This window comes from Filobasidium floriforme, assembly GCF_021052385.1.
Source record: "Filobasidium floriforme strain CBS 6241 chromosome Unknown HD553scaffold_2, whole genome shotgun sequence".
Classification (NCBI taxonomy): Eukaryota; Fungi; Basidiomycota; class Tremellomycetes; order Filobasidiales; family Filobasidiaceae; genus Filobasidium; species Filobasidium floriforme.
The window spans coordinates 522,855-545,082 of NW_025763623.1; the positions used below are offsets into that span (position 1 = coordinate 522,855).

A 22,228-nucleotide genomic window follows, 5' to 3' on the forward strand; every position below is an offset into this window, starting at 1 on the left:
AGCAGTCACAAGTAGTGGCGCTAATGGGAGACTATCACTGTTCTATCAACGCGGCGGTTTCCTAACCAAACTCATGACATTTCACGCTGGCATTGTGTTCGTACAGATTCGTTATTTTCGTAGGTATGATGGCTGAACTTGGATTATATGTCAGGAGTGATGCTCGCCGCCAACCACTCTACTTTTTGAATATCTCTCTCAAGTCGTCCATCTTGCGGTCGTGAAGTTCCTTCTTGCTGAGCGATTGATTGAGCGACATATTGGCCAATTCTCGTTTTCGCTCCTGAATCTTGAGCATCGACTCTTCTATGCTGTCTTCGATCATGTATCGTGTAGCGATAACATTCCGCTTCTGACCCATACGGTGCTAGAGACCCCGAAAATAAGGTCAGTAAGAAGACGTGGCTTTGGCTACATCGCATAACAAAGATACTTACAACTCGATCGATCGCCTGTGCTTCAACCGCGGGATTCCTAACAAGATAGCGCCCTTTCGTCAGTAACAGCGGAGAGACCAAGAATGGACGCTCCCACTCACCAATACGGGTCGATGAGATAACATCGAGAGGCCGCGACAAGATTGAGTCCCACACCACCAGCCCGCAGGGACACCAGGAGGACTTCGCATTTCGCGTCCGATTTGAGTCGCTCCATAGCTTCCGTGCGGTCTTCCCTCTTCATCGTTCCATCTAATCGGGCACAGCCGATGCCATGCTTCTCCATCATACCTTCGAGACTAGGAATGCGAGTCAAATCAAGGCAAGTCAGTGCACTGCCATCGATTGCAGCCATGTTCCACGCATCAGAGCGACCGGCTTACAGGTCGAGCATGGAAGTCCATTGCGAACTGTATCGATGTATAATCAGTACCTTACGCAGGAGCGATCACTTCCTGATGACTCTGGTGGAACACTCACAAGACCACGGATTTCGTCACCACCGGTTGCCCTTTCTCATCCATCTCGGTGACGTCGGCCATAGGATCATAGTTTTCAGACTGTGGGTTGACGGCCGAGTTTTTGAGCAGGTCGTGCAGTAGTGCCAACATTTTGGCCGAGTAAGGGAAGTCGTCGTCGACTTTCCGACGCCGTCTTGACCTGGATTTACCGTCCGCGTTCTCTGCGAGGACAGTGGATCCAGGCGAAACCTCGATCACGTCTCTGCCCAGTCGAAGAGCCCTGTTGCACAAGCCACAAGTTCGACCCGCATTGAGGGCATTCTTGGGCCAATCGGGGAAGACAAGCTTCTTGAAGCACACCAAACCTGCACAAATACCAGTCTCGTGATTAGCCTCGCCGTAACGATGAGTGTGTAACTGGCCCAACTATCACTTACAGTAGAGATGACAACACCTGGTCAAGATGGGATAGCTGGATTTTGTCTTGCGCTTGGGGCCTTTCGCCGTCTTGGCGGCAGGTTCCTCTCCCTCTGGATCCTCCTTGACGATGTCCGCCACATTGAAACTGTGTTGACAGGACGCACAGGACGCAGGCTCTTCCGGTCGTAGATTTGCAATATAGGCGAGGGCGCGTCTCAGGTTGATACCATCCTTTTCGATAGCTTGCTTGGCCGTCTCCAGATCCATCAGTCCATCGGCCATGATCTCCTCTTCCAAATCCTCGGCAATGCACGTGTCGAGTAGCGATGGATGATCGCAGATTTGTCGCAGACGAAGAATCTGCTGCAAAATGTTGACGACGTCAACTTTGCTGCCGTCCTCGTTGGCTTCTTGGAACTGCTTCTGCCCCTGCATGAAGTGGTGATCGTATATCTTTTTCTCTTCTTCCAAGAGCTTGAGCTTGACGATTCTTTCATGTCGGGGAGGCAGATCGAGAATTTTGTTTCCGTCATCGTTGACGGAATCTTTAGTGCGTCGCAGTGTGCAGTGCTTGAGGATGGTCTGCAGTCGCACGACTCCGAGTGAGTTGCCTGCCTTGGCATATTCCATAATATACTTGTTCCACACCTCGCGTTTGTCGAAAGGTGCCAGACGGAGGAACTTGAATAACGCCCAGATATCGTCTAGCTTGTTCTGGATCGGCGTTCCGGAAAGACAGATCCGGCGCTGCGCTTCGAGATAGCACGCTGCTCGGGATACAACCGTGGTAGGATCCTTGATGAAGCTGTGTGAAATGACGTTTAGCGCGATGTGATGCAGCGTGTCAAGTATCTCACCAACTTACTGAGCCTCATCGAGCACGACCCTGAACCACTCCACAGCTTGCAGCGGACTGACTACCTCTGATGCGGTCTTCTTCCCGAACAAGTCCATGTCCATATTCTTGTTCTTTTTCTTTGCGTCTCCCGAGTTGCGCTGAAGGCTCAATCTCTCAGCACGAACCTCTGGCTTTTCATGTCCTTGTGTAAGCGATTGACCGTAGCCATCAAGATCGTTGCCTTCGTGGTCATCGGCACCGAAGTCGGAAGTGCTCGGCGTTGCAGCCGAGGAGCAAGCGGCCGTGTTAATATGCGACTTTTCCAAATAACTCTTCTCTCCCTCGGATGTCTTGATCTGCTTTGAGTACTCGGTTTGCAGAACGGAGAATGTCGTGATAACGACGTCAAAGTCTGCCAAGAACTCGAGGTCGTTCTTTCTCGAGTTGCCGTGATAGATGTAGATCTTGAGGTCACCCTTTTCCGGCTGCGCCTTCTCCGTCTTTTTCCCCTTGTCCGACGCACCTACGACGTGGACTTTACCCCTCCAATGATCTCGTATCTGCTCCTCCCAGTTCGAGACGGTGGACAAGGGGCAGATCAAGAGGGTCGCTCGGGATTTCAGCCTCAACCTGTCCATCCGAGCTTTACGTTCAAGCTTGGCGATCTTGTCTGGCGTAAATTTATAACCCGTCTCCCTCTTCCGCTTCTTGCTATTGGTCTCCTCTGAAGGCATCCCATATACAGATCCGGCAAAATGCGAAGCGTCGAGATCTCCCGCGTCATCGTCGTTATCGCCGTCCGATCCTTCCGAATCGCTCGGCTCATCCTTTGAAGAGACGTGAGCGAATTTCCTAGCGCTTGGCAAGGTCGAGGCAACCAAGCTGACGATCGACAAGGTCTTTCCCAGACCCATCTAAGTCGATGACCGAATGTCGTCAACCTCTAGTGCTAGCCATCGGTTGAATCGACCAATACAATCGGCGTCACTCACCTCGTCTGCCAAGATAGCGCCCCTAGCCTCGACGGGCTTGTCCTTGCCCTTGACCGTCTCATCAGTGACCAAGTGCTTCCACCCCTTGATCTTCTTTCCCGAACTATCGTACTTTGGCAGCCACAGACTGTTGACACCTTTCTTCTTGGTATCCTTTTCTGCCTTCTTCTGCATCCTCTTGATCTGCTTCCTCTTCTCCTCCTCGGTCATCTCGGCGTCAACGTCGACGATCTCGATTTCCTCCTTGGACGCTGCAGAGGCCGCCTTGATCGCAGCGGGTTCGCTTTCCCGCTGTTGCAAGAATGTGATCGCCTTCAACTGATGCGGGAACAGTTTCGTCTTGATCATATCCCCCGGATCGGTCGGCGGAAGATCGTCATGGCTGGGAAGCGCCATAAACACCTGATCCACCTGATCTCGCTGGATATCGATCGTCTTTTGTTGTTGCTGCTGCATCATGCCTCGACCCATCATCATGTCGAGCCTGTTTTTCCTCATCGCCCGGAATCCTTCGACGGGCGGGTTGTGCGGGTTGTAATAGATGGGCGAATCGAAATGGTTCTCGGGAATATAGTACGGCAGAGGGTGATCCAGAAAGTTGGACATATTGGCCATGTATTCGGCGAGGTACGTCACGTTAGACGGCAACGTGAAGCACAGTATATTCAGGACCGCCGTGAACATCTGTCCGCAGAAACAACGGACCGGACGCATCAGCCAAATTGCGTTCACGACCCTCTCCTGCTACGACTTACGTTCTCGAGCTTGCCTCGTTTGATATATCCTTCGAGCCTGATCAGACCTTTGGCCATGAGCGGAGCGAACATCGCGTGTACCTGCCCATTGACAACACCGATGACCACCGTTTGCTTGGCTACGATCGCGGAAAAAGACCAGACCGAATTACACGTCAGCGAACCACTTGCGAAACCATGTCACTTCATCGAGCCCAAGAAGGCACCGAGCACTCACAGCTCATAATGTTGATCACCGTGTCCGCGCTCTGACCACTTCCAGCATCCCCCGCAGCTCCTGCCGCCTGTCCAACTCCCTTGCCCTTCCTGAACTTGAGTTTGACTTTCAGCCACTCCTCTCCACCCTGATCCACCCTCAAGTCTCCCGACCGAAGGAGCTCGTCCCGGTTGCTCCCCTTTTGCATGATCGAGATCGGGTACAAGATCAACGCCTGCGTATCTACCGAGCCGATACACACTGGTCGACGGTCTGTCAGGTCCAGTTGAGCAGGTTGGGGGGGTTGGACTTCGGTAGGCTGTGAGTAGCGAGAGGCAACGTCATCGTTGGTAAGATCGATGGCGACTCCATTTGAAGAGGACGATTGTGCAGGCATCGAAGGTGATGGTGGCCCAGAGAACTTGTTGGCATGTACATTGTGGGAGACTTGGTAGGCGTTGGGATGAGGAGAGTGGCTGTGATATCCCTGAGGAACGAAGCCCGCTGATGTGCCATTCTGATAAGCAGACGGGCCTTGTTGAGAGTAAAAAGGGTGTTGTGGCGGGGCGTGAGGGTGGTTCATCACTTGACTATAGTCCGCTCGAAAAGGATGACCAGGTTGAGCGGTCATGGAAGGTCCCGACTCTCCGACGACCTCGACTTCAGGAGAACCTTCGTCGTGAGTCACTGCTGGTGGGTTCGTCCTTGTTGTTGCGGAAGATTCCCCGTTCGAGCCAAACGGAGAAGCTCCTACACGGAACGCGCTGGTTGCTTCTCCCGAATATCCTTGTACGCCCACATAACCCGTCGGGTTTCCTGCCTGCGGAGAAGGTTGATGTGGTTCAAATCCCTGTATTCGTACCGGCTGATGGACCTGGGCAGGCGGTTCCGACGAGCCAAGGCTATCGACCTGGTCGTCTGCCGGTCGATCTCCTTCCCCGATCATCGCTTCATCCCTGACCAAGCTGTCCAAGTCGATCGCTTCTTCGCCCTGAGGAGGAGCTATGTCCATACTCGTCGATTCAGCAGGCGGAAATGACGAGCCGAGGCCAACGTTGTCAAACGGTGGCGTTGAGTCGACCGACATAGCGATGATCTGTCGTGTAGATGCCGATGTGACCGCTCAGACGAGCTTCCCGTGCGGTATTGCCTCGATTGCCTGGGAGAAGAAGCTCTTGACACGATGTAGACACGCAAAGCGAGAGGTCTGCGATGAGCTAAATCTATTGTTCAATGCCAATCTATGTCAATCGAGGGCGATAGTGTGGCAATCTAGTATCGACGCTGGCGAGGTTGTTCAGATTCCTATCTCGAGGACAAGTTTTGTATGTGAGCCTCCCCGGCGTGTTATGAATGTGTCCGCCTGGCTTCTCCCCGCGAACAAAAGTCTAATAATTCCTCTTTGAATCGGTAGCTCGAAAACGACGCAGATCCTATCGCAACAACAATCCTCTGCTTCTGCGAGATGGATAAGAGCGGTCTGAGATTCTCAGGTTCTGGTGAATGTTGATTGATAATACAACTGACGTCGTCCAAGTTCATCTGCCCCTCTCGCTATTCTCGGTGCCGAGCTCCTTCTCGATGCCAGCACAAGGCCAGAGGTAGGGCGGCCGGAAGTCGAGCTGACGTAAGCAAGGCGGATATGTCTCAAATTGCATACCCGTTATGACCCGTGCCTTGAGCGTGTGTGTGTGTGTGAGAACGATGAGTAATACGGTTCGGAGGTGATCGGAAGCAAATCACAGTGATTGAGACCGATGAGCGATCATTCACATGGCGTGGGGGGTCAACCCTATGGGAATTCGTACAAAAGCACATCCTCGACAACCTCCCCTCACCAAAATCTCGTGTCTTTTCTGACAATAACACACTGCTTACGACTCTGGATCAACATCGATCTTGCTCATTCTTCTCATACCCAGCCCGTCTCATCTCCCCGTCGCCACCGCGAACGGCTATATAGATCTATAGACCCACTCTGGACGACCTCGGCCTCGAGAGTAGAACTTTCAAGATTTCACCACAAACACCCACTACCCGTTCAGAGCCCCTTCAAGGACCATCTTCAGACACAGCCCCAATAGCTAGCTCCTCTCCGGCCTTCTTTACCTGGAAGACCGTCTTGCTCTTTATCGTCGCACCCCTCATCCTGACCGCCATCTTTACTCGACCTATTCCGTCCTCGCTCCGTCGATTCGCACCCAACTTCCTTCAATCAACCTCCGTCTCGACTTCGACGATCGCCAAACCTACCATGTCTGCCTCAAACATCAAATTCACTCCCCGTAAATCGGAAGAACGAGGTGGCGCCAACCATGGCTGGCTCAAGACCTTTCACACGTTTAGTTTTGCCAACTACCAGGACGAGGCGTTCGAGCAGTATGGTCCCCTTAGGGTTATCAATGAAGGTGAGCTCTCCCTTAGAAGGTTGAGTTTACTTGTTGAAAGAGAAGCGTCGAAGCTGACTCGTGCTGTTTGCGCCGATGATAGACCGGGTGATCCCGACTCAAGGATTCGGGACGCACGCTCACCGAGAGTTTGAGATCTTCTCCTACAGTACGTTCCCTTCCGTACCGCTGCCGTCTTTTTCAACTTCTGGTCAAGCGCTGACCTTCATCCTGCTCCCCATCCAGTCCTCGACGGCCAACTCACCCACCGCGACTCTTTACACAATACCGAGATCCTCAAACGAGGCGACCTGCAGATGACCTCGACGGGAACCGGAATCCGACACAGCGAGTTTAATGACAACCCGAAAGAAGGCGTGCATTTCCTGCAGATCTGGGCGATGCCGCATACGAGGGGCCTGAAGCCGAACTACTACACCAGGCATGTTTCGGACGAGGAGAAGAGGGACAAGTTGGTCAGGATCGTCGCGCCTGTTGGTGCCGAGGGGGTCAAGGATGAGAGGGAGGCAGCGGGTCCCGCACCGGTACGTCACTGCTAATCCCCTTTCGAGATTGAAGACGGAGCGAGTATCGTACTGACGGCTATATTGCCACTTCTCCACAGGTCCACTCCTGGCTGTCCATGTCGGCCTCGCTCCTCTCCCCCAAAGCCTCGGTCTCGCATACGGTCTCTCGTCCGTTCAACCCTTCTGCAAAGACGCAGGCCAAGCGGGTGTACCTTCACCTGGTCCAATCTTCGGGGTACAACACCCGGGCCAGTTACACACACGCTGACGCTGCCAAGGTCAAGGTCAGCGCCAAAGGAAAGGATATTGAGGGTGTAGTCCTGGGAGAGGGAGATGGAATGTTTATTGATGGAGGTGTTGAGGGGGATGTGGTCGAGATTGAAAGCGTTGGCGGGAGGGAGGCCGAGTTTGTCCTATTCGAGATGGACTGAGCGAGGGGCGCCGATTCGGCACAAATAAGAAGCTCTTGCGACCATAGGCTTGTAACGTGGACTGCCCATCGTACCGTACAGATTTAATAGAATTGTGCATCTTGTCTCGAGACCACTTGTCATCTCCCTTGATTCCGTCTGCGCTGTGAGGTCGAGGTGAGGTCTCGATCGATCACGCGTGGTCGGCGGGGCGCGGGGGCAACTAACTTGGACCACAAAAGAGACCGACCGACCAGGGTTCCTCGGGCTAGTGTGTCACGGGAATATGAGCGAAAACGTTGTCCACCTATCTAGACCTCTCGTCGGAACCGAAGCGGGCACAGTACATCAACCACATCTTTGCATCTCGCATCTTGTGTATCAAGGCAGATCTACTACGGCGACTAGACGGTCACCCCTCGCGACGACTCTGGAGATCGCCACGCATTCCGCGCAACGGAGTCGACAACCGACAACGACGACGACCTCTCGGATTCACGCGATCAACGCTGCTTCGTCTCCCTGAACGGGATCCCTTACTCCTTTATCAACTGCATCAATAGCTTGCGACTATCACTGCATGACCCAGCTCGTGATCGACAGCCCGCGGCTCGTCGTCGGTTGAAGAGCCCCGGTCTCTGTAGGACGCATAGATATAGATCTGCCAGCTGAAGGACTACCGGGACGAAGGCCTCGTCCTCGCTTAGACATCGATCTGCGCCTTTCTCGATATCGAGACTTCCCTCTCCCTTTCGATCGTTATCGGGCTACTATCCAAAAGAAAGACACAGAGCATAATCAACTTCGATCACGTCCCGGTGACTGAAACCTCTATCAAGGATGAACAACCTTTTCCGGTCGTCCAAATCGTCTTCCAAGAGCCGTCAATCGGTCGAACCCGCCCCGACCGAGCTGGGGAACAGTTCAGTTCCTTACGAACGAATCAGCTCATCAGGGAGTCTACCCGTAGCCACTTCGAGCAACTTTGGAAGTCTGAGCAGACCGGCGAGGAACAGCTCGGCATCCACAAGTTCGGCATCGACTACGACGAGGGTCATCGGAGCGCCTAGTACCAACCCTAACCTGACGGAGAAGGAAAAGGGAGCTATACCTGTAGGGTCTTCTGGGGAAGAGTTGACGATACACGACTATTTTGCGAGGACCGCTGGTGACCGTGCAGAGGTAGCGGGAAGGTTGACGAGGAGTCCGGCCGAGGATGACTTTGGACCGGGAAGCAGTGGTGGAGGAGGGAACAGGTATCAGGTCGGCAGGACCGGGTCGACAGGATCTAGGGTGGCAATCCTCCGGGATGGACCATCTCCTACGCCTTCGATCGCCAACCCGTCTTCGGTTCACCGGCGAAAAGATTCGGACCACTCGACGAGGTCCATTATCAACGAGGAGTTATCCAGGTACCCCGGTGCAGACCGCAATGCCAGTATGAGTTCCCGACATTCCAACCAGACGATGAGGCAAGGACGAGAAGCGTCGTCGGCATCGTCCTCGGGGTCGACCCTGAACGGTCGTGCTGGTGTGTACAACAATGCCGGTGCTCATTCGTCCTCGTCCATAAATCTACCCGAGACTGTTCAGGAGGAATTCACCCTCCGACGACCGGAAGATCCTGCTGAAATTGAACGCATGTTTCAAAACGTCGTCGCCGCCCTCGACTTCGCCGCTACCGATAATAAAAAGTCGATCTCGCCCCATCACCGAAACTCTTCCTCTCCGACTGGCATGTCTACCTACCAGAACGTTCAATCGATGAGTCTGGACAAGAAGTGGATGATCATCGAAAGCGATGCCAGATCTCAATGGGCGTCAACGAAACGGCAGGCCTCAACGCCGCCGAATTTCTACGTTGATCAGATGATGAACAACAAGTTGACAAACCACCAACTGAGAGACCTGGAGATCATGTTGCGGACGTCCAAAGTCAAGTGAGGAGCTATTTTTGAGATCATGGCCTCGCTTGATCTGTCAAGCTAACGTGCTTGTGGTTTGATGCTACGACGATAGAGCTATAGAAAGATGGGTCACCGAGTTCATCGAGCAGTATCAGGGGCTGTATATGCTTACTCAAAAGCTGTCGTCAATACACAAACGGCGAGCCATGTGAGCGTTTCCCGCTCGTGTCCTGCCATACAATACCAAGACTGATCAAATTTGGGTATGCCATAGAAACACATCGGACGCGGAAGAAACGCAAATTGAGTTTCTGACCCTGAAATGCATCTACTCGTTATGCAATCGTGGCTATTCAGTGAGCATGCGTGTTCGAAGCCTGAGCGACTTGCTATTCACCTGCGTCGCCTTCCTGTGGATAAATAGTGCGTCGCAGACAACGCTATCAATAAGCAGGGGATCTTGACCGGCATCATCGGATCGGTACTATCGCCTCACCTCGCTTCAAGAAAATACGCCGTAGACATCTTGACCTACCTCCTCTATTACGAGCCCCCTGACGGCTACGACTCTGTGCTGGGAAGCTTCAACACCTACGAAAAGATCTTGAATCTGCCAAGCAGGGGTATCAATCGGTATGCCACATGGCTCAAGTATTTTGAGATGACCATCAGTAGCCGTGGGGTCATGGGCAGCATGGTAGGTGCAGGACACGAGCTCAGGAGGAGCACCACGAATGGCGAAGCGGTCGATGACACGGCGCTGGCAGAGTACGCAGTAAGTAACAAATACCAAGCTGCAAAGCGAGGCGATTGCACTAATGTTCTTGCTCACCTTTCAGTTAAGTAACCTCTTCCTCATCAACGGTTTACTCACTGTGAGAGCCAAAAACCTTCCGCCTGAAACGACTGGTCTCAACCAGCGGATACATACGCGTATCGAGCTCGTACAAGCAGGAATCGAGACGATCTTTCCTAAGCTTCAAGCCCTGAATAACCGACTTGTCGACCAAGAGATAAAAACCTACAATGAACTTCATGAAGAGGATGTCAAGGAGCAAAAGCAACGCTTGAACAACGATGCCTTGCAAAGCCTTGGTTCAGGACCCGAAATCTTTGAGGGTCTGATGTCCCGGATGAAGGGTTCTCCGGCCGAGACGCATTTCCTCTCCATCCTCCGCCATTTCACCTTGATCGAAAACGAACCAGAACACCGGCAGAAATATTATCAGCTCATCAATCAACTTGTAACTGCCATCACTCTTGATGGCCAGATGGGTACCGATAAGGACTTCACCGCTCAGGCTGGTGTGACGGTCCGGACAATGTTTCTCCGCTTCGAGAGTGAGGCCAATCTTGACGCCGCCATGCTGCAGATTGACGAGCTGGAGAAAAAGGTCGCCCGACTCGAACGCCGCAAGGCCGAACTGGAGGAAGAATTGGCAGAGGCCAATGGCGGGCTAGTTGGCAATCTCAAAGGTCAACTGGCGCAAATGGAAGAACGCCTCCGCGTCTCACGAAACAACGCGAACGGCTTGGAAGAGGACCAGGAGCGAATGAGACTGGAGTCTGTGTCGGCTGCCCAGGAGTTACGTCTGGACGTCTACGAAATGATCGAGATGCTCATCGAAACCGAAAAATTCGACGAAGTCATTAACAAGGTCGGTCGTTATCGCAAGGATAGGGTCGCATTGGTAGCGAAGTACGAAGAGCAACAAGAGCGCGCTCGTACGATTCGTCAGCTTGAAGGCAGAGACCGTAAGATGAAGCGTTCAGAGACGGGATTGTCTGGTTTCGATTCCGATTCAAAGGCGGCCAGCGACGAAGGAGAATTGCTTGATGTGCAAGAGGTCGAAGTTCGACGAGCCGACAAGGTGACGCTTGGTTCTGCCAGGCGCAAAACGTCGTTCGCCGCTGGCATGCCACGCATCACCAAGGTACCCACGCAATCCATGGAGAGGACTTCCGGTTCTCAATTTGTCGATGCAGACGATGATAACGTCAAGGCTCATATAGAAGAGCGCCTCTTGACCGAAGAACAGGTCAGTCGTGACTGACTGTGGTCGAAACATTCAGCCTAATCTCAACTCGCCCTTATTTCTTCATAGTCTCCAATCCGCACTCGTGGCTCTCTACCCCGTAGCGCGCGCAGTCGAAATGTCAACCTGGAAACGCTCACGGCTGGCTCGCCAAGTCAAAGTTTCCTCAGTCCACCTCCGATCGGTCGCAAGTCGAAGGACCGTTACAGTAACAACCTGGCCAAGCATCCTGGGTTCTCCAACGTGTTGGACGAGATGATGCGAAGCCGGTCTATCGTGAGAAGTGCTTCAGCACCTGCCAACATGGAGATGGATGATGAGGAGGAGCAGAGTGTTATTTCCAGCCTTCGTGGCAGCGGCTTTTCATTGGCAGCTTCTGGCACCCCCGCTACGTCAATCTCATCACTGCATTCAAGGAACGGTTCAGAGAAGGATGCTAGTCCAGAAGATCCGCTTTCACGCAAGTCCAAAGCACTTGGATTGTCGTTGGATGCAGGGGGCTCTCCGCTGCCATCCCAGTCGCTATCCACGGTTCGAGAAAACGATCCCGAGGAAGTAGACGCAGACGAAGACGCCCCGCCTCCTCCTCCTCCGCCGCCGCCGCCGCCTATGCCCGCTTTTTTGGGCGGTTCTGGTGTTCCGACGGATGAGGATGCGCCACCACCACCTCCACCGCCTCCACCGCCTCCTCCTCCAGGGCTTGGACTTGGTTCGTTCCCTCCAGCCGCTGGACCAGGGATACCAAGTGGCTTGTTGGCAGGTATCGCGGGTGGCATCAAGCTTCGCAAGGTCGGATCCAGCGACGACGATAGCGTACCTCCCCCAGCTCCTCCCCCTCTTCCGCCATCAGCGCCAAACTTTAGGGGTCTCGGCAAGCGTCCCACTACGAACCCCGTCGCTACGCAGAGCGAACGTCGAAATGACGTCCCGCTTACAGCTACTCGGAAGATGAAGCAGTTGCAGTGGGAAAAGGTCAACAAGTCCAACCTGGAAAAGACCGTTTGGGGTCAAGCTCAACAAATGCCGCAGGAAGAATGGGCGATGAAGCTGAAACGGGTTGATGTATGGTCAGAGATGGAGGACGAGTTCAAAGCAAGAGAGGTTGCATACGACGCCGTCGGTGAGCGCGTTTAGTGCTGATATCGGATACCGTGATATGTATACTGATTTCATAATCCCGCATAGCGAAACGCAAGAAGGAAGAGCTCAAGAGCGTGCTCGAGCCTTCGGTGAGGAAGCACGTTGGTGAGCAATGGCGAGGGTGACACGGATCCCTTTTCACGCGTCTGATCAAGGCCCTGCACCCAGAGATTCTGATGAACAGGACAAAACGCCTGGAACCGGAACAGCTATGCGAAAACATTTTGGCTTTCGACAAGGAGTTGTGCAACCTGACATTCTTGTCCGAATTGAACAATTTGCTGCCGACTCCCGAACAGGTCAGTCGAAATCGCACTGCGACATTCTGTCATGCTGCTCACTCCATCCGATTTTGGCTCCGAATAGGTATCCATGCTGAAGCAACACAGTGCAGAGAGCCCGGAGGAGATGGCACTATTGCATCCTGCAGATCGGCTGATGCTGCGATTGATCAAGATACCTCACCTAGCCGACAGGATCAAGGGAATGCTTTATCAAGTCAGCTTTGATGAAACGGTCACCTTGCTGGAAAAGGTGTGTACCAAGCCGGGTTTTGGTCGCTCTTGTCTTTGCTGATAAAGCCGTGCTACTGCTTGGATAACAGGGTATCGTACTGCTTCAGGACGCTTGTCATGATCTGAAACATGCCGTACAGTTCAAAGCCCTCCTCAATGTCATCTTGATGATGGGAAATTACATGAACGGGTCCAACTACGGAGGAGGAGCCTATGGATTCAAGATTGCAAGCATCAACAGGGCAAGTCAGGATACATTACTGCGACGGAGATCATGATCTAATCTTGCCTGTTAAATATAGTTGGTCGATACAAAGTCGTCAAATGGTCAAAACCTCTTGCACTTCTTGGAAAAGACCATCTCGACCCAGTTCCCGGAGATGCAGAACTTCCGCAAAGAGCTCGAAAAGCCGGCTGAAGCCTACAGAGGTAAGACGGCGAACCTCTGCGTTGTGCCCATCTGGCAAACCTGACACGATGGCTGCTTGCAGTGAGCTTGGAGGAGATCTCGTCCGGAGCTCGGGATCTCCACACCGGCTTGGAGAAGATTCGTCGCGACCTAGAGAGCCGTTTCTTGGACGTCACTGACGGCTACTCGAAGAGGATGTTCCCCTTTAGCGCAACCGCCGAGGGTCGTGTAGAAGCACTGCGAGATCAAGTGCAGGCCGGAATACGGGCATTCAACGAGGTCAAGATGTACTATGGAGAAGGGGACGAGAAGTACAACGCCGCGACTAACCCGCTGGCACTGGGCCGACCTGGCTCCCTAGAGTTCTTTGGCGTCTTCAAGACGTTTTTGACCTCGTATGACGTGAGTGGGCGCATCTTGAGCGTTCTCAGAAATTCATCATGGCTGACACTATCTGGCTGTGTTCTTCCGGCTGTACAGCTATGTCGATCGCAAAACAAAGCGAGAGATGACGCCAAGGCGGCTCTGGACAGACGACGACTAGCCGAGCGAAACCGCGCCGCTGCCATGACCCCACAAACGACTGGGGCAAGCAGCCACACCGAAGTCGGCGCCATGGACGAGCTGCATGCCAGGCTCCGTATGCAGGGTACGCCCCGAACTAAACGTTCCGATAGACGTCGAGCTCGGGAACTCCCATCTACCCCATCTCTGGACAAATTCGATATGGCAGCCTTTGCGATAGATGATATCGTGGACGACGATGCGACCGGATTGAATCTTGCCGATATGGCTGCCAAGATGCTCAATCAGCTTGAGGACGCCTCGCCAACGCCCACCCCGCGACATTTGAAAGCGCCCGAGGCCATACAAGAAGAAACTGAACCGAAAATCGACGTTACGATCACGGAGCCAAGCGAGACCAACGCGCCGGTCGACAGTCCACTCGAGACGCCGTCGACACCCGAAAATCGACCCGATCCTGCATCCTTGATCACCCCGCCAAACAGAGGGACATCGGACTATCCGATGGGCTTGGGTATACAGGCCCCCGACACCGAAACAACGTTTCCCTCAACTCTCGATACCGCACGTAATGAACCGCCTCCAGCAGCATAGAGACGAGAACTCCTTTGATCTTCGCCCCATAATCATGAAACAAGACGACACCCGCATGAACGCTTTTAACGTTAATGATCAATAATGACCTCGAGCGATAATGTACCTGGCGGAGCAAATGTAGCTGGACATACATTGCATTCGAAATATCCATCTGGTTCATCTGACGATCTGCCATCCCACAGACGCGTGACCAGAGCTACCGAGGTCTTGCGTGGTCCGCAGTGAATCTGTGCGCTCAAACCGGCGTAAAAGACCGGTGGGAAGGGGTATCAGATCGAGGCTCGTTGCCGCTATGGATCATGTGGCCTACTGCATCGTCGCGTAGCTGATGCAAAGGCTTGGCGATGACTTGCACATCAATTGCATGTCTTGACCGGAGTTACAGATACCCCTTAGATCCGGAATTTTGGTGCATGCTCGTATGAAGCAGCGAGTCACACGTAGCAAGTAGCAAGTTTCAAATCTCTGAGGACAGCGCAGATACGTAAATGTGGTGACTTTGAAAGATAACACAAGACGACCAGTCTATCTCGCCCTTGGATCGGCATGGCGGCTATGCACGTGCAAGCAGCTTTTGCAGATACTATCATGTCGGTCGCCAATATTACACGATCAAGGGAGAGGATAACTACCTCTTACCGGGTGAATCGATCAAGGCTCTCTAGCCAGCACCGGGCTATGCTTCTCGGTCGCAGCCGGGACGACGCAAGGGTGGAAAGGATGCAGGTTTCCGGAAGACTGCAGTGTCTTTCAGCATGTGTGACCCCGAGATTTGCGTCGTCATGGGGAACATATAGAATACATTGTGACAACCGTCTACCCGCTCGTGCTGCTCATCAATCTGCGTCCTGACCGTAAAAGAAGTCGACCATCGGCCGGACTCGCAATAATAGCGCGTTGAAGACCGGACTCGTCGTGTTCTACCAAGCGGTTGTAGCCACATCAGCCACAAACCCCAATCATATTAGGAAACAGAACGCTCAGACTCACCACCCTATTGACATCGCCCCCTACTGCCAGATAACTCTCTTCGTCCTCGACCCAACCTCTAGAATGCGCCCATATCGAACGACGCCGTTCCTGACTCTCTGCTTCAGTCTCTTTTGTCCGTTCGGTCAACCAGGACGGGCATTGCGACGGTTTCCAATGCGACTCCAACTCGCGCACTTTTGACGGAAGGTGTCGGACCAAGTGTTGAGCCGAGGATAGACCCGAGAGGTTGTTGGCGGTGTGATACAAGTCTGGGGATCTGGGAGATGCCATCCAACAGAGAAGTTGTCAGACGATTTTCCCGATCGTAGCAACGTATCGCGAGAATCCTTGGACTCACTTTCCAGGCTTGTCCCTCAATCCGCCCTTGTCGCTCTGAGCGGCGATCAAGATGTACTCTTGTAGTGCCGTCCGGTTGAACAACATGTCCCTGCCTTGTACCTCTTCCCATTCACCCCCATCTCCGAGCACATAGTCTCCCTTGGTCTTCCCTTCGTCCTTGTCGCCGTCCTGGATCTGCGTTCCGCTTGTGAATGTCCCCGTCGCAGTGACGTCCGGCTCGGCGACGACGGCTTCTTCGGCCTCTTCTTCCCCCTGGACTACGCTGTCCAGCACGGCAAATAGCCCTCCGACCCACCATCCATAACACCCATCGACGAGCTTGTTCGTTCTCCCCCTAAACCCACCTCCCTCGACGGCGTAACTCTGTTGCATGACCCCCCATCGGAGCACGGCATCGATGTCGATGGACGAAGCTTGTCGTTCTTGCACTTTCTCGTTCCTGCGTAGCAGGGGTTGGAGGAGGAACCAGGAAAAGACGGCACAGGATGTGTATCCACCGTGAGCTTCGGCCGAGGCTGGGCAGACGGACGGGTTTGAAGAGGGGAACGAAGCCGAGGCGAATCCTCCTTCGTACGTTTGACAGCTGCCGAGGCGGCGCAAGTTCAGCAGTTTGAGCGGTGGGAACGTCGCTTCGAGCATGAGGGTCGAAAGCTCACTTTTTCAGGAACGTGGCGGTACCCTCGACGAGTTCTGGGGTGAGCATGTCAAGTAGAGTCGCGCAGACGAGCAGACAATAGATCCCCCTGAGCCGGTACATCGTTATTACGATCAGCTTGCCGCAAATCGCAGGTCACCTGCATCATCACAATAAAGAGGGTAGACTCACCTCACGTCCACTTCTCCGCCCTCACAGACGACGAACCCTCCGTCGGGCTGCTTGCACCGCATGAAAAACTCGTACATTCCCTTCCTATCGAGTCTCGCCCAAGCCGCTCTGCCCATCTCGCTCGTCCCTCCACCCTTTTTCGAATGATCGCCACACAAGATGGCCAGGGTCATCACGCTCGCATACGTCGGCAACAAGTGCGGCTGGTGACCCGGAGGAGGCCCACCACAGAACCCGCCTGTAGGGTGTTGAAACGAAAAGACCGTCTCGATCGCCCGTCGTTTCATCTCCTCGTCCAAGCCTATCCCCAAGAGGTCGAACCCGTGTAGTGACCAATACGTCAACCAAGGGCGGGATGCGTCGAGGGAGATGTAGGCCGAGGGCAGGGAGAGGAGGTGTCGGCCGAGAAAGGAAGCATGGGCGGATCGGTTGAGCGTCTTGGGCGGACTCGGAGGTGTTGTCGCCATGGTTGCCGTGATCTTTTGCTCGGTCTCGGCCTGCGGCATAGTGTAGAGGAGAAGGGCTGAAGGTTAGCGTGCGATCTCACAATCAGCTGGAAAGTTACATGCCGACGGGCGATGCTCCGAATCGGACGCATCGAATCGCTCACCTGCGACCTCGACGTCTCGGTGTGTACTCCATCGTCAGGGTAAGACATCATTTCTTGTTTCCAGATCGATGTCATGCGTGTCGTGGCGTAGATGCGGAGATCGTGGTGATGGTCTGAAAAGGAGCAGTGTTGCCTGCTTATATATACTTAGTACGTTACTACAACATCCCTCGTACTCGTCGAATCGGTCGAACAATCAAGAAGAGGGAAACCTCGGAACAAAAGACAAAGCGAGTGCACAGTGCACGGGCGGCGGTCACCTCCGAGGTCCCTGATCCCCCCCGGATGTAAATCGGCGATGACTACGGCATAATAACGTTATCGGAAGTAAATACTGCCTCTCCCCCATCTCGAAGCGCAACGCGCTTGCTTGCCGTGGGCTGCTAGCAGGGTGGGTGAAGGTGAAAGAGGTACATCGACAACCTTGTACATCAGCATACCAATTCCTCCAGCGTCATCCACCCAAGCTCAATCAGACATCATGGCAGCCAAAGCTAAAGCGAGGTGAGTCCCGGCCTGCCTTCCCCGTTATTTCGGCGTCCGCTGGCCCCGTGCTCGACCGCTCGACCTCTAGCTAATCGCGACGTCCATCCGTAAACCTACCGCAGGACCGTCCTCGTCAAGCTCGTCTCGAGCGCATTGACGGGCTACTTTTACACGACGACGAGGACCAGGTTGGCCGACAAGTTGGCTTTCAGAAAGTACGACCCGATCGGTGAGTCTCGAATTTAGACCTTCGACTTTCGGAAGCGGGAAGGGAGGTACACGGGCTGATCACATCGTTCTTGTTCTATCATCTCTTTATCGCTGTGATATAGTTCGCCGGCACGTCCTCTTTACCGAACAGAAGATGAAGTAGACTCCCCTTCAAAACTCTGGGAAAGGCGGACCTGATCGCTCAGGCGTCCCATACAAGCCCAAAGGTGGAACCCACCACTGCTGTTCGTATCACCGCAACTTCCTGGACTCCGTCTCTCGCTCCGGGTCGGTCATGAACTACACTCGGCGCACATCCGGGATCTCCATTCGGCCGCTCCTCAAACCCAAATCCAGACTCGAAACATACATACACCTTGACGCCCGAATGGGATGCGAGACGCCTCGATCTAGACTCGGACGGATTTCGATCTCTGCATTGTCAAACGAAAAAGAATAGAAAACAAAACAGTATAAAAATGCCTCATACCATAGCCTACTGGTCACTCGGCGACCGGTGTACCTTACAAGACCTGTTCGGATCCGACCCGTGACATTTCGGTATCGATCGATTCGCTTTCCCGGGTTTCCCGCAATCCATAAATACCCTTGACTCCAGCTCAAGGCGGAAGGCTCCGCTTGCGTCCTAGTCGTCTAACGAGTGATCGTCAAGGCGCACTCCAATGCACCGTCACTATTGGTCTATCCCGAGCGATTTTGGCTCGGCCGACTCTCCAGCCTCTCGTTATATGCCAGAATCCGTCCTTGATCCGATTCATTCTAGGGATACATGTGACCGTCGATGACAACCCCCTGCTCTATCCTCGCGAACCTCTTCTTCCGTTCCAACCGATTATGCGAGGCTATCTATGCCTTGTTCTTCTGCTGAGCTTGGTATCGGTTGTACACTGGGCGCACGCGAAACGATATCAACGTCGGGTTCAACGGGCTGTAAGCAGAAAACGATAGATGATAGGCGGCTTACGGTCGTCGTTTACACCCTTCCTGTTCCTTGCGATCTACAGAACGATCACATTCGCGTCAGGTAACATCAGTATCAGTTCCCATCCCCCCAAATGGGCAGGTCAAAAACTCACCTCGATGGCATAAAACTGTACTCGGGTGACCAAGATTGAGTTGTCCTCGTCGTACTCTCGCTTGGCATCCCCACGGAGGATCGTACCAAAGTTGTAATCCGGGACGAGCTTCTCGTACTATCATGGTTTCAGGAAAAGGTTACGGAAAGGTAGGTCGCTGTCAGCACTTTGTCACGGGCAGAGCCGTATCGCAGCAAGAGACCAGAGCGATCAAAGAATACGGAGGACAGTAGGTATTCACCTTCATGATAAAGTTCCTCCATCGTTCCTTCCCCTGGGGGCTCTTCATCTCGTTCTCGTTCAGCTTGGTCAACGCCTCGACGCTATCCAGCTCGGGGAAAGTCTGCTGAAAGTCTTCCATGATTGCGTCGTCCATCCTGCAAGCGAATGATGAAAAGAGGAATCCGAGAATCGTGAGTCGATCTGTGAACGTGTATGGTTATGGTCGGACTGACTTGGTAAGCTTCAAACTTGAGGGAGGGATGTTGAGGATCACTCGTTGGTAAGTCTAGACTCGCGAAACACACTCGACAAAATGAGTGATTATGAGTGCAACAACATGACACCACAACGCACCTCGAGATGTTCCACAGTCTTGACGGCAAACTGCTGCTCGATCTCTCCCATGTTCCCCAGATCATTCGGGTTGATTCCTCCGACAGACATTTTGAGCGATGCGGTTGTATAAGTCTGCGAGACGATCGAAGGCGATCAGCCCACTGAAGCCTTGTCTGCAAACAGCTTTCTAGCCTTACTGTTGGTTTTGTGAGAGGTCGTCAACTATCTTGCAGATTCTAGGAGCTAGAATGGCAGCGATGGCGAGAAAGAAAGTGGAGAGTGTGACGAATCTCTAGAAGCTAGAAATCTCAGCAAGCATATGCTTGAAAACGGGAACATTTCGTCGCTTTGATCGCTTGAATACACGTCGCCTCCACCTTCGCACCTTCAGGCGTTTCATCGCGAATCGTCGATCTCCAATCAGACCAAGTTGCAGATTCGATCAGCTGTATGAGCAAGGGGCAAGAGGTTTCCTGTAAGGATCCCGGCCGACGAACGTCGTGAGCAGGTGCTAATCTTCCTTGATTTTTCGTCGATCTTGCAATTATCACTCTTGAATTGCAAACCATTGTGGGGATAGGTGAGCGTCAAGCGCACGACGAGAGCGAAACCCATATAAAGCCCTCATAAGGACGACGGCCTTCTCCGCCAGCATAAGGCTAGACATTCAACATCCGATGTTATATCTGTCGGCCCGGATCATTGGGACGATCTTGTTCAAGCGGAACCGGGTGAGCCTTCAGGACTTCTGCTAGGTAATCCAAAAACTCCCAACTGACTCGGTCAACTTTAATGTCATGAGTCTGGAATTGTCTACATACATTGCGGTCCTGCGAGATCCCGGAGCAACCGAGATACGCCAACAATGAATTATCTAACCTTTTACTTGTGTCGATGTATGATCTTCGACGGTACGAAGTATGTAAGTTGTGAATCTTGAGGAAGTCCAAAGACAGTTTAGCCTCGATATCTGTTTTCGAGAGAATTGCACTTGAATCCAAACTTCATCACGATGTTCTCAGATTGGAAGACGGCGGCAGGATCGTCATTGTAACGATAGAGGCTTAGGTACACGGTATGGTGCGCATCCTGCTACCGCGGCGTTTTGGGACCATTGCAGTGGATACAGTGTATATACCAGTGACATGCCATCCATGGGATCTCGCCATATCGGCCCTGCTCAAGAACCAATTCAAATCGATGGTCCTCGCTCTCATTTGCCTCCTTCGATGTCGAAGACGACCTTGCGCTAATGGCAACAACTACAGGGTGCCCTTGTTCGTTTGGCGTTTGGACTCATTCTGCGACCCTTGAAAGACTGGCATGTCCGCAAATTTCCTGAGAGTAGCTCTGTTTCTTGTCCAATCTGTCTCGATGCCCTTCCGCATGTTGATTCGATTATTAGCTACTTAGTATAGCCGGGGCTACAATGTGATCGCTTTCATGATGCCATTTTAAACTCCATGCATACTCAAAGCCGAAAGAGTCAGAACCCAAATACAACAACCTCATTTGATTTCACCTCACCAACCCCCTTTCCTCCGCTCTCCTTTAGTTTGCTGTAACGGACATTCTTCTAAACGATGCTTCCACCGATCCCAATCTTGGCCGCCAACGCCCGATACTGGACCGCCGCGAGCTTGTTGGCTCGAAGCATGAGAATGAAGAGGGAGACGATGAGGAAGAGGGTGTTTGTCGTCTAAGCATCCGCAGGGTATAGGAAAGCAGAGAGGATGAGGTAGGGCGAAGTGAGTAGCTTGCATGTCAGACATGTATGGCCAGTGTCATTGGTTTCGACCAAGAGGGGAAGGCGAATAAGAAGACTCACGACAAATTCTCCATACCCAGCTCTTTCCAGCGCGACGACCTTTCCACAACTCTCCCAAGCCGGGATCTCCCCTCCTTTCCCGGCGACGTCCACTTTGCCCTCTTGGTTTCCGATCCCGATCACGTGCGGAGCATTTTCCGTGATGGTTTCATTGATATGGTGGTTACCCGTCTCATCGGTAGAAGCGGAATTGAGATCGGGATGTGAAGGGTTGGAGGCGAGGTGTGAATGCGGGATACAGTGCACGAGTCGGCGGTTCCCGTATGGATGACAATAAGGACGATGGAGCTGTAATGTCCAAAATACAAGGCGGGAAGCAAGATGGGACGGTCAGCTTGGTGATCTCTCCCTGTGCCAGGACGTCAAGATGACCCCGAGCTAAACTCACCTCATCTTGCGGGCAAGGCTCGCACTCTCCAAAAGGCCTGCAGACTAGATCTCCCGTCGTGGCGTGCGATTCGTATCGGTGTTTCGACGCATTCGGTTGGGTTGACGAAGAGGAAGAGGAGGAGGCAGATACGACCTCTGCTGATATTGGAACGGGAAAAAGTGACAGGGAGAGTGATCCTAGTGTTACTAGGCTGTAAATGAGAGAGTGACGAGGTCGGTTAGCCATGGACGTCAATAGTTGAAGGAGACGATAGGCGCACCTCGAGAGCCTGTACAACAGCATGACCGGAGATACAACCTATGATTTGATTTGCAGAGGTCCAAGCGAGCTACAACCTG

At 53.1% G+C, this 22,228-nt stretch overlaps 7 protein-coding genes across 7 annotated transcripts; 3 read left to right on the forward strand and 4 right to left on the reverse strand.

The window, feature by feature from the left end:
• Positions 1 to 58: 58 nt before the first annotated feature.
• On the reverse strand, positions 59 to 5,609 carry HD553DRAFT_291658 (putative DNA repair protein RAD5). The gene is made up of 10 exons (XM_046178381.1): positions 4,121 to 5,609; positions 3,904 to 4,022; positions 3,149 to 3,832; positions 2,184 to 3,070; positions 1,336 to 2,123; positions 918 to 1,263; positions 821 to 847; positions 539 to 736; positions 438 to 474; positions 59 to 367 (listed from the first exon to the last, which is right to left on the reverse strand). The coding sequence occupies exons 1-10, from the start codon at positions 5,184 to 5,186 to the stop codon at positions 179 to 181; spliced, it is 4,341 nt and encodes a 1,446-aa protein (XP_046039583.1). The 5' UTR covers positions 5,187 to 5,609; the 3' UTR covers positions 59 to 178.
• A 309-nt stretch (positions 5,610 to 5,918) lies between these two features.
• HD553DRAFT_347547 (RmlC-like cupin domain-containing protein) lies at positions 5,919 to 7,545 on the forward strand. The gene is made up of 4 exons (XM_046183308.1): positions 5,919 to 6,507; positions 6,590 to 6,655; positions 6,733 to 7,031; positions 7,112 to 7,545. The coding sequence occupies exons 1-4, from the start codon at positions 6,354 to 6,356 to the stop codon at positions 7,442 to 7,444; spliced, it is 852 nt and encodes a 283-aa protein (XP_046039584.1). The 5' UTR covers positions 5,919 to 6,353; the 3' UTR covers positions 7,445 to 7,545.
• Positions 7,546 to 8,125: 580 nt separating this feature from the next.
• Positions 8,126 to 14,889, forward strand: HD553DRAFT_95489 (uncharacterized protein). The gene is made up of 13 exons (XM_046184627.1): positions 8,126 to 9,363; positions 9,443 to 9,538; positions 9,605 to 9,686; positions 9,755 to 10,105; positions 10,170 to 11,369; positions 11,436 to 12,486; positions 12,552 to 12,611; positions 12,675 to 12,805; positions 12,873 to 13,040; positions 13,111 to 13,263; positions 13,324 to 13,450; positions 13,513 to 13,832; positions 13,911 to 14,889. The coding sequence occupies exons 1-13, from the start codon at positions 8,264 to 8,266 to the stop codon at positions 14,547 to 14,549; spliced, it is 5,478 nt and encodes a 1,825-aa protein (XP_046039585.1). The 5' UTR covers positions 8,126 to 8,263; the 3' UTR covers positions 14,550 to 14,889.
• A 499-nt stretch (positions 14,890 to 15,388) lies between these two features.
• On the reverse strand, positions 15,389 to 17,368 carry HD553DRAFT_321660 (terpenoid cyclases/protein prenyltransferase alpha-alpha toroid; the record flags this gene model as incomplete). The annotated part of the gene is made up of 6 exons (XM_046181243.1): positions 15,389 to 15,472; positions 15,543 to 15,801; positions 15,883 to 16,467; positions 16,541 to 16,627; positions 16,711 to 17,207; positions 17,321 to 17,368. The coding sequence occupies 6 exons, from the start codon at positions 17,366 to 17,368 to the stop codon at positions 15,389 to 15,391; spliced, it is 1,560 nt and encodes a 519-aa protein (XP_046039586.1).
• Positions 17,369 to 17,778: 410 nt separating this feature from the next.
• HD553DRAFT_347549 (uncharacterized protein) lies at positions 17,779 to 18,517 on the forward strand. The gene is made up of 3 exons (XM_046183309.1): positions 17,779 to 17,824; positions 17,929 to 18,035; positions 18,139 to 18,517. The coding sequence occupies exons 1-3, from the start codon at positions 17,802 to 17,804 to the stop codon at positions 18,177 to 18,179; spliced, it is 171 nt and encodes a 56-aa protein (XP_046039587.1). The 5' UTR covers positions 17,779 to 17,801; the 3' UTR covers positions 18,180 to 18,517.
• HD553DRAFT_304207 (putative polysaccharide biosynthesis protein) lies at positions 18,518 to 20,007 on the reverse strand. The gene is made up of 6 exons (XM_046178973.1): positions 19,690 to 20,007; positions 19,569 to 19,621; positions 19,355 to 19,490; positions 19,114 to 19,230; positions 19,002 to 19,035; positions 18,518 to 18,924 (listed from the first exon to the last, which is right to left on the reverse strand). The coding sequence occupies exons 1-6, from the start codon at positions 19,777 to 19,779 to the stop codon at positions 18,884 to 18,886; spliced, it is 471 nt and encodes a 156-aa protein (XP_046039588.1). The 5' UTR covers positions 19,780 to 20,007; the 3' UTR covers positions 18,518 to 18,883.
• An 811-nt stretch (positions 20,008 to 20,818) lies between these two features.
• On the reverse strand, positions 20,819 to 22,205 carry HD553DRAFT_304209 (uncharacterized protein). Its single transcript, XM_046178974.1, has 4 exons — positions 22,150 to 22,205; positions 21,888 to 22,080; positions 21,500 to 21,787; positions 20,819 to 21,370 (listed from the first exon to the last, which is right to left on the reverse strand). Exons 1-4 carry the CDS (start codon positions 22,170 to 22,172, stop codon positions 21,248 to 21,250), a joined length of 627 nt encoding a protein of 208 aa, XP_046039589.1. The 5' UTR covers positions 22,173 to 22,205; the 3' UTR covers positions 20,819 to 21,247.
• Between the last annotated feature and the right edge of the window lie 23 nt (positions 22,206 to 22,228).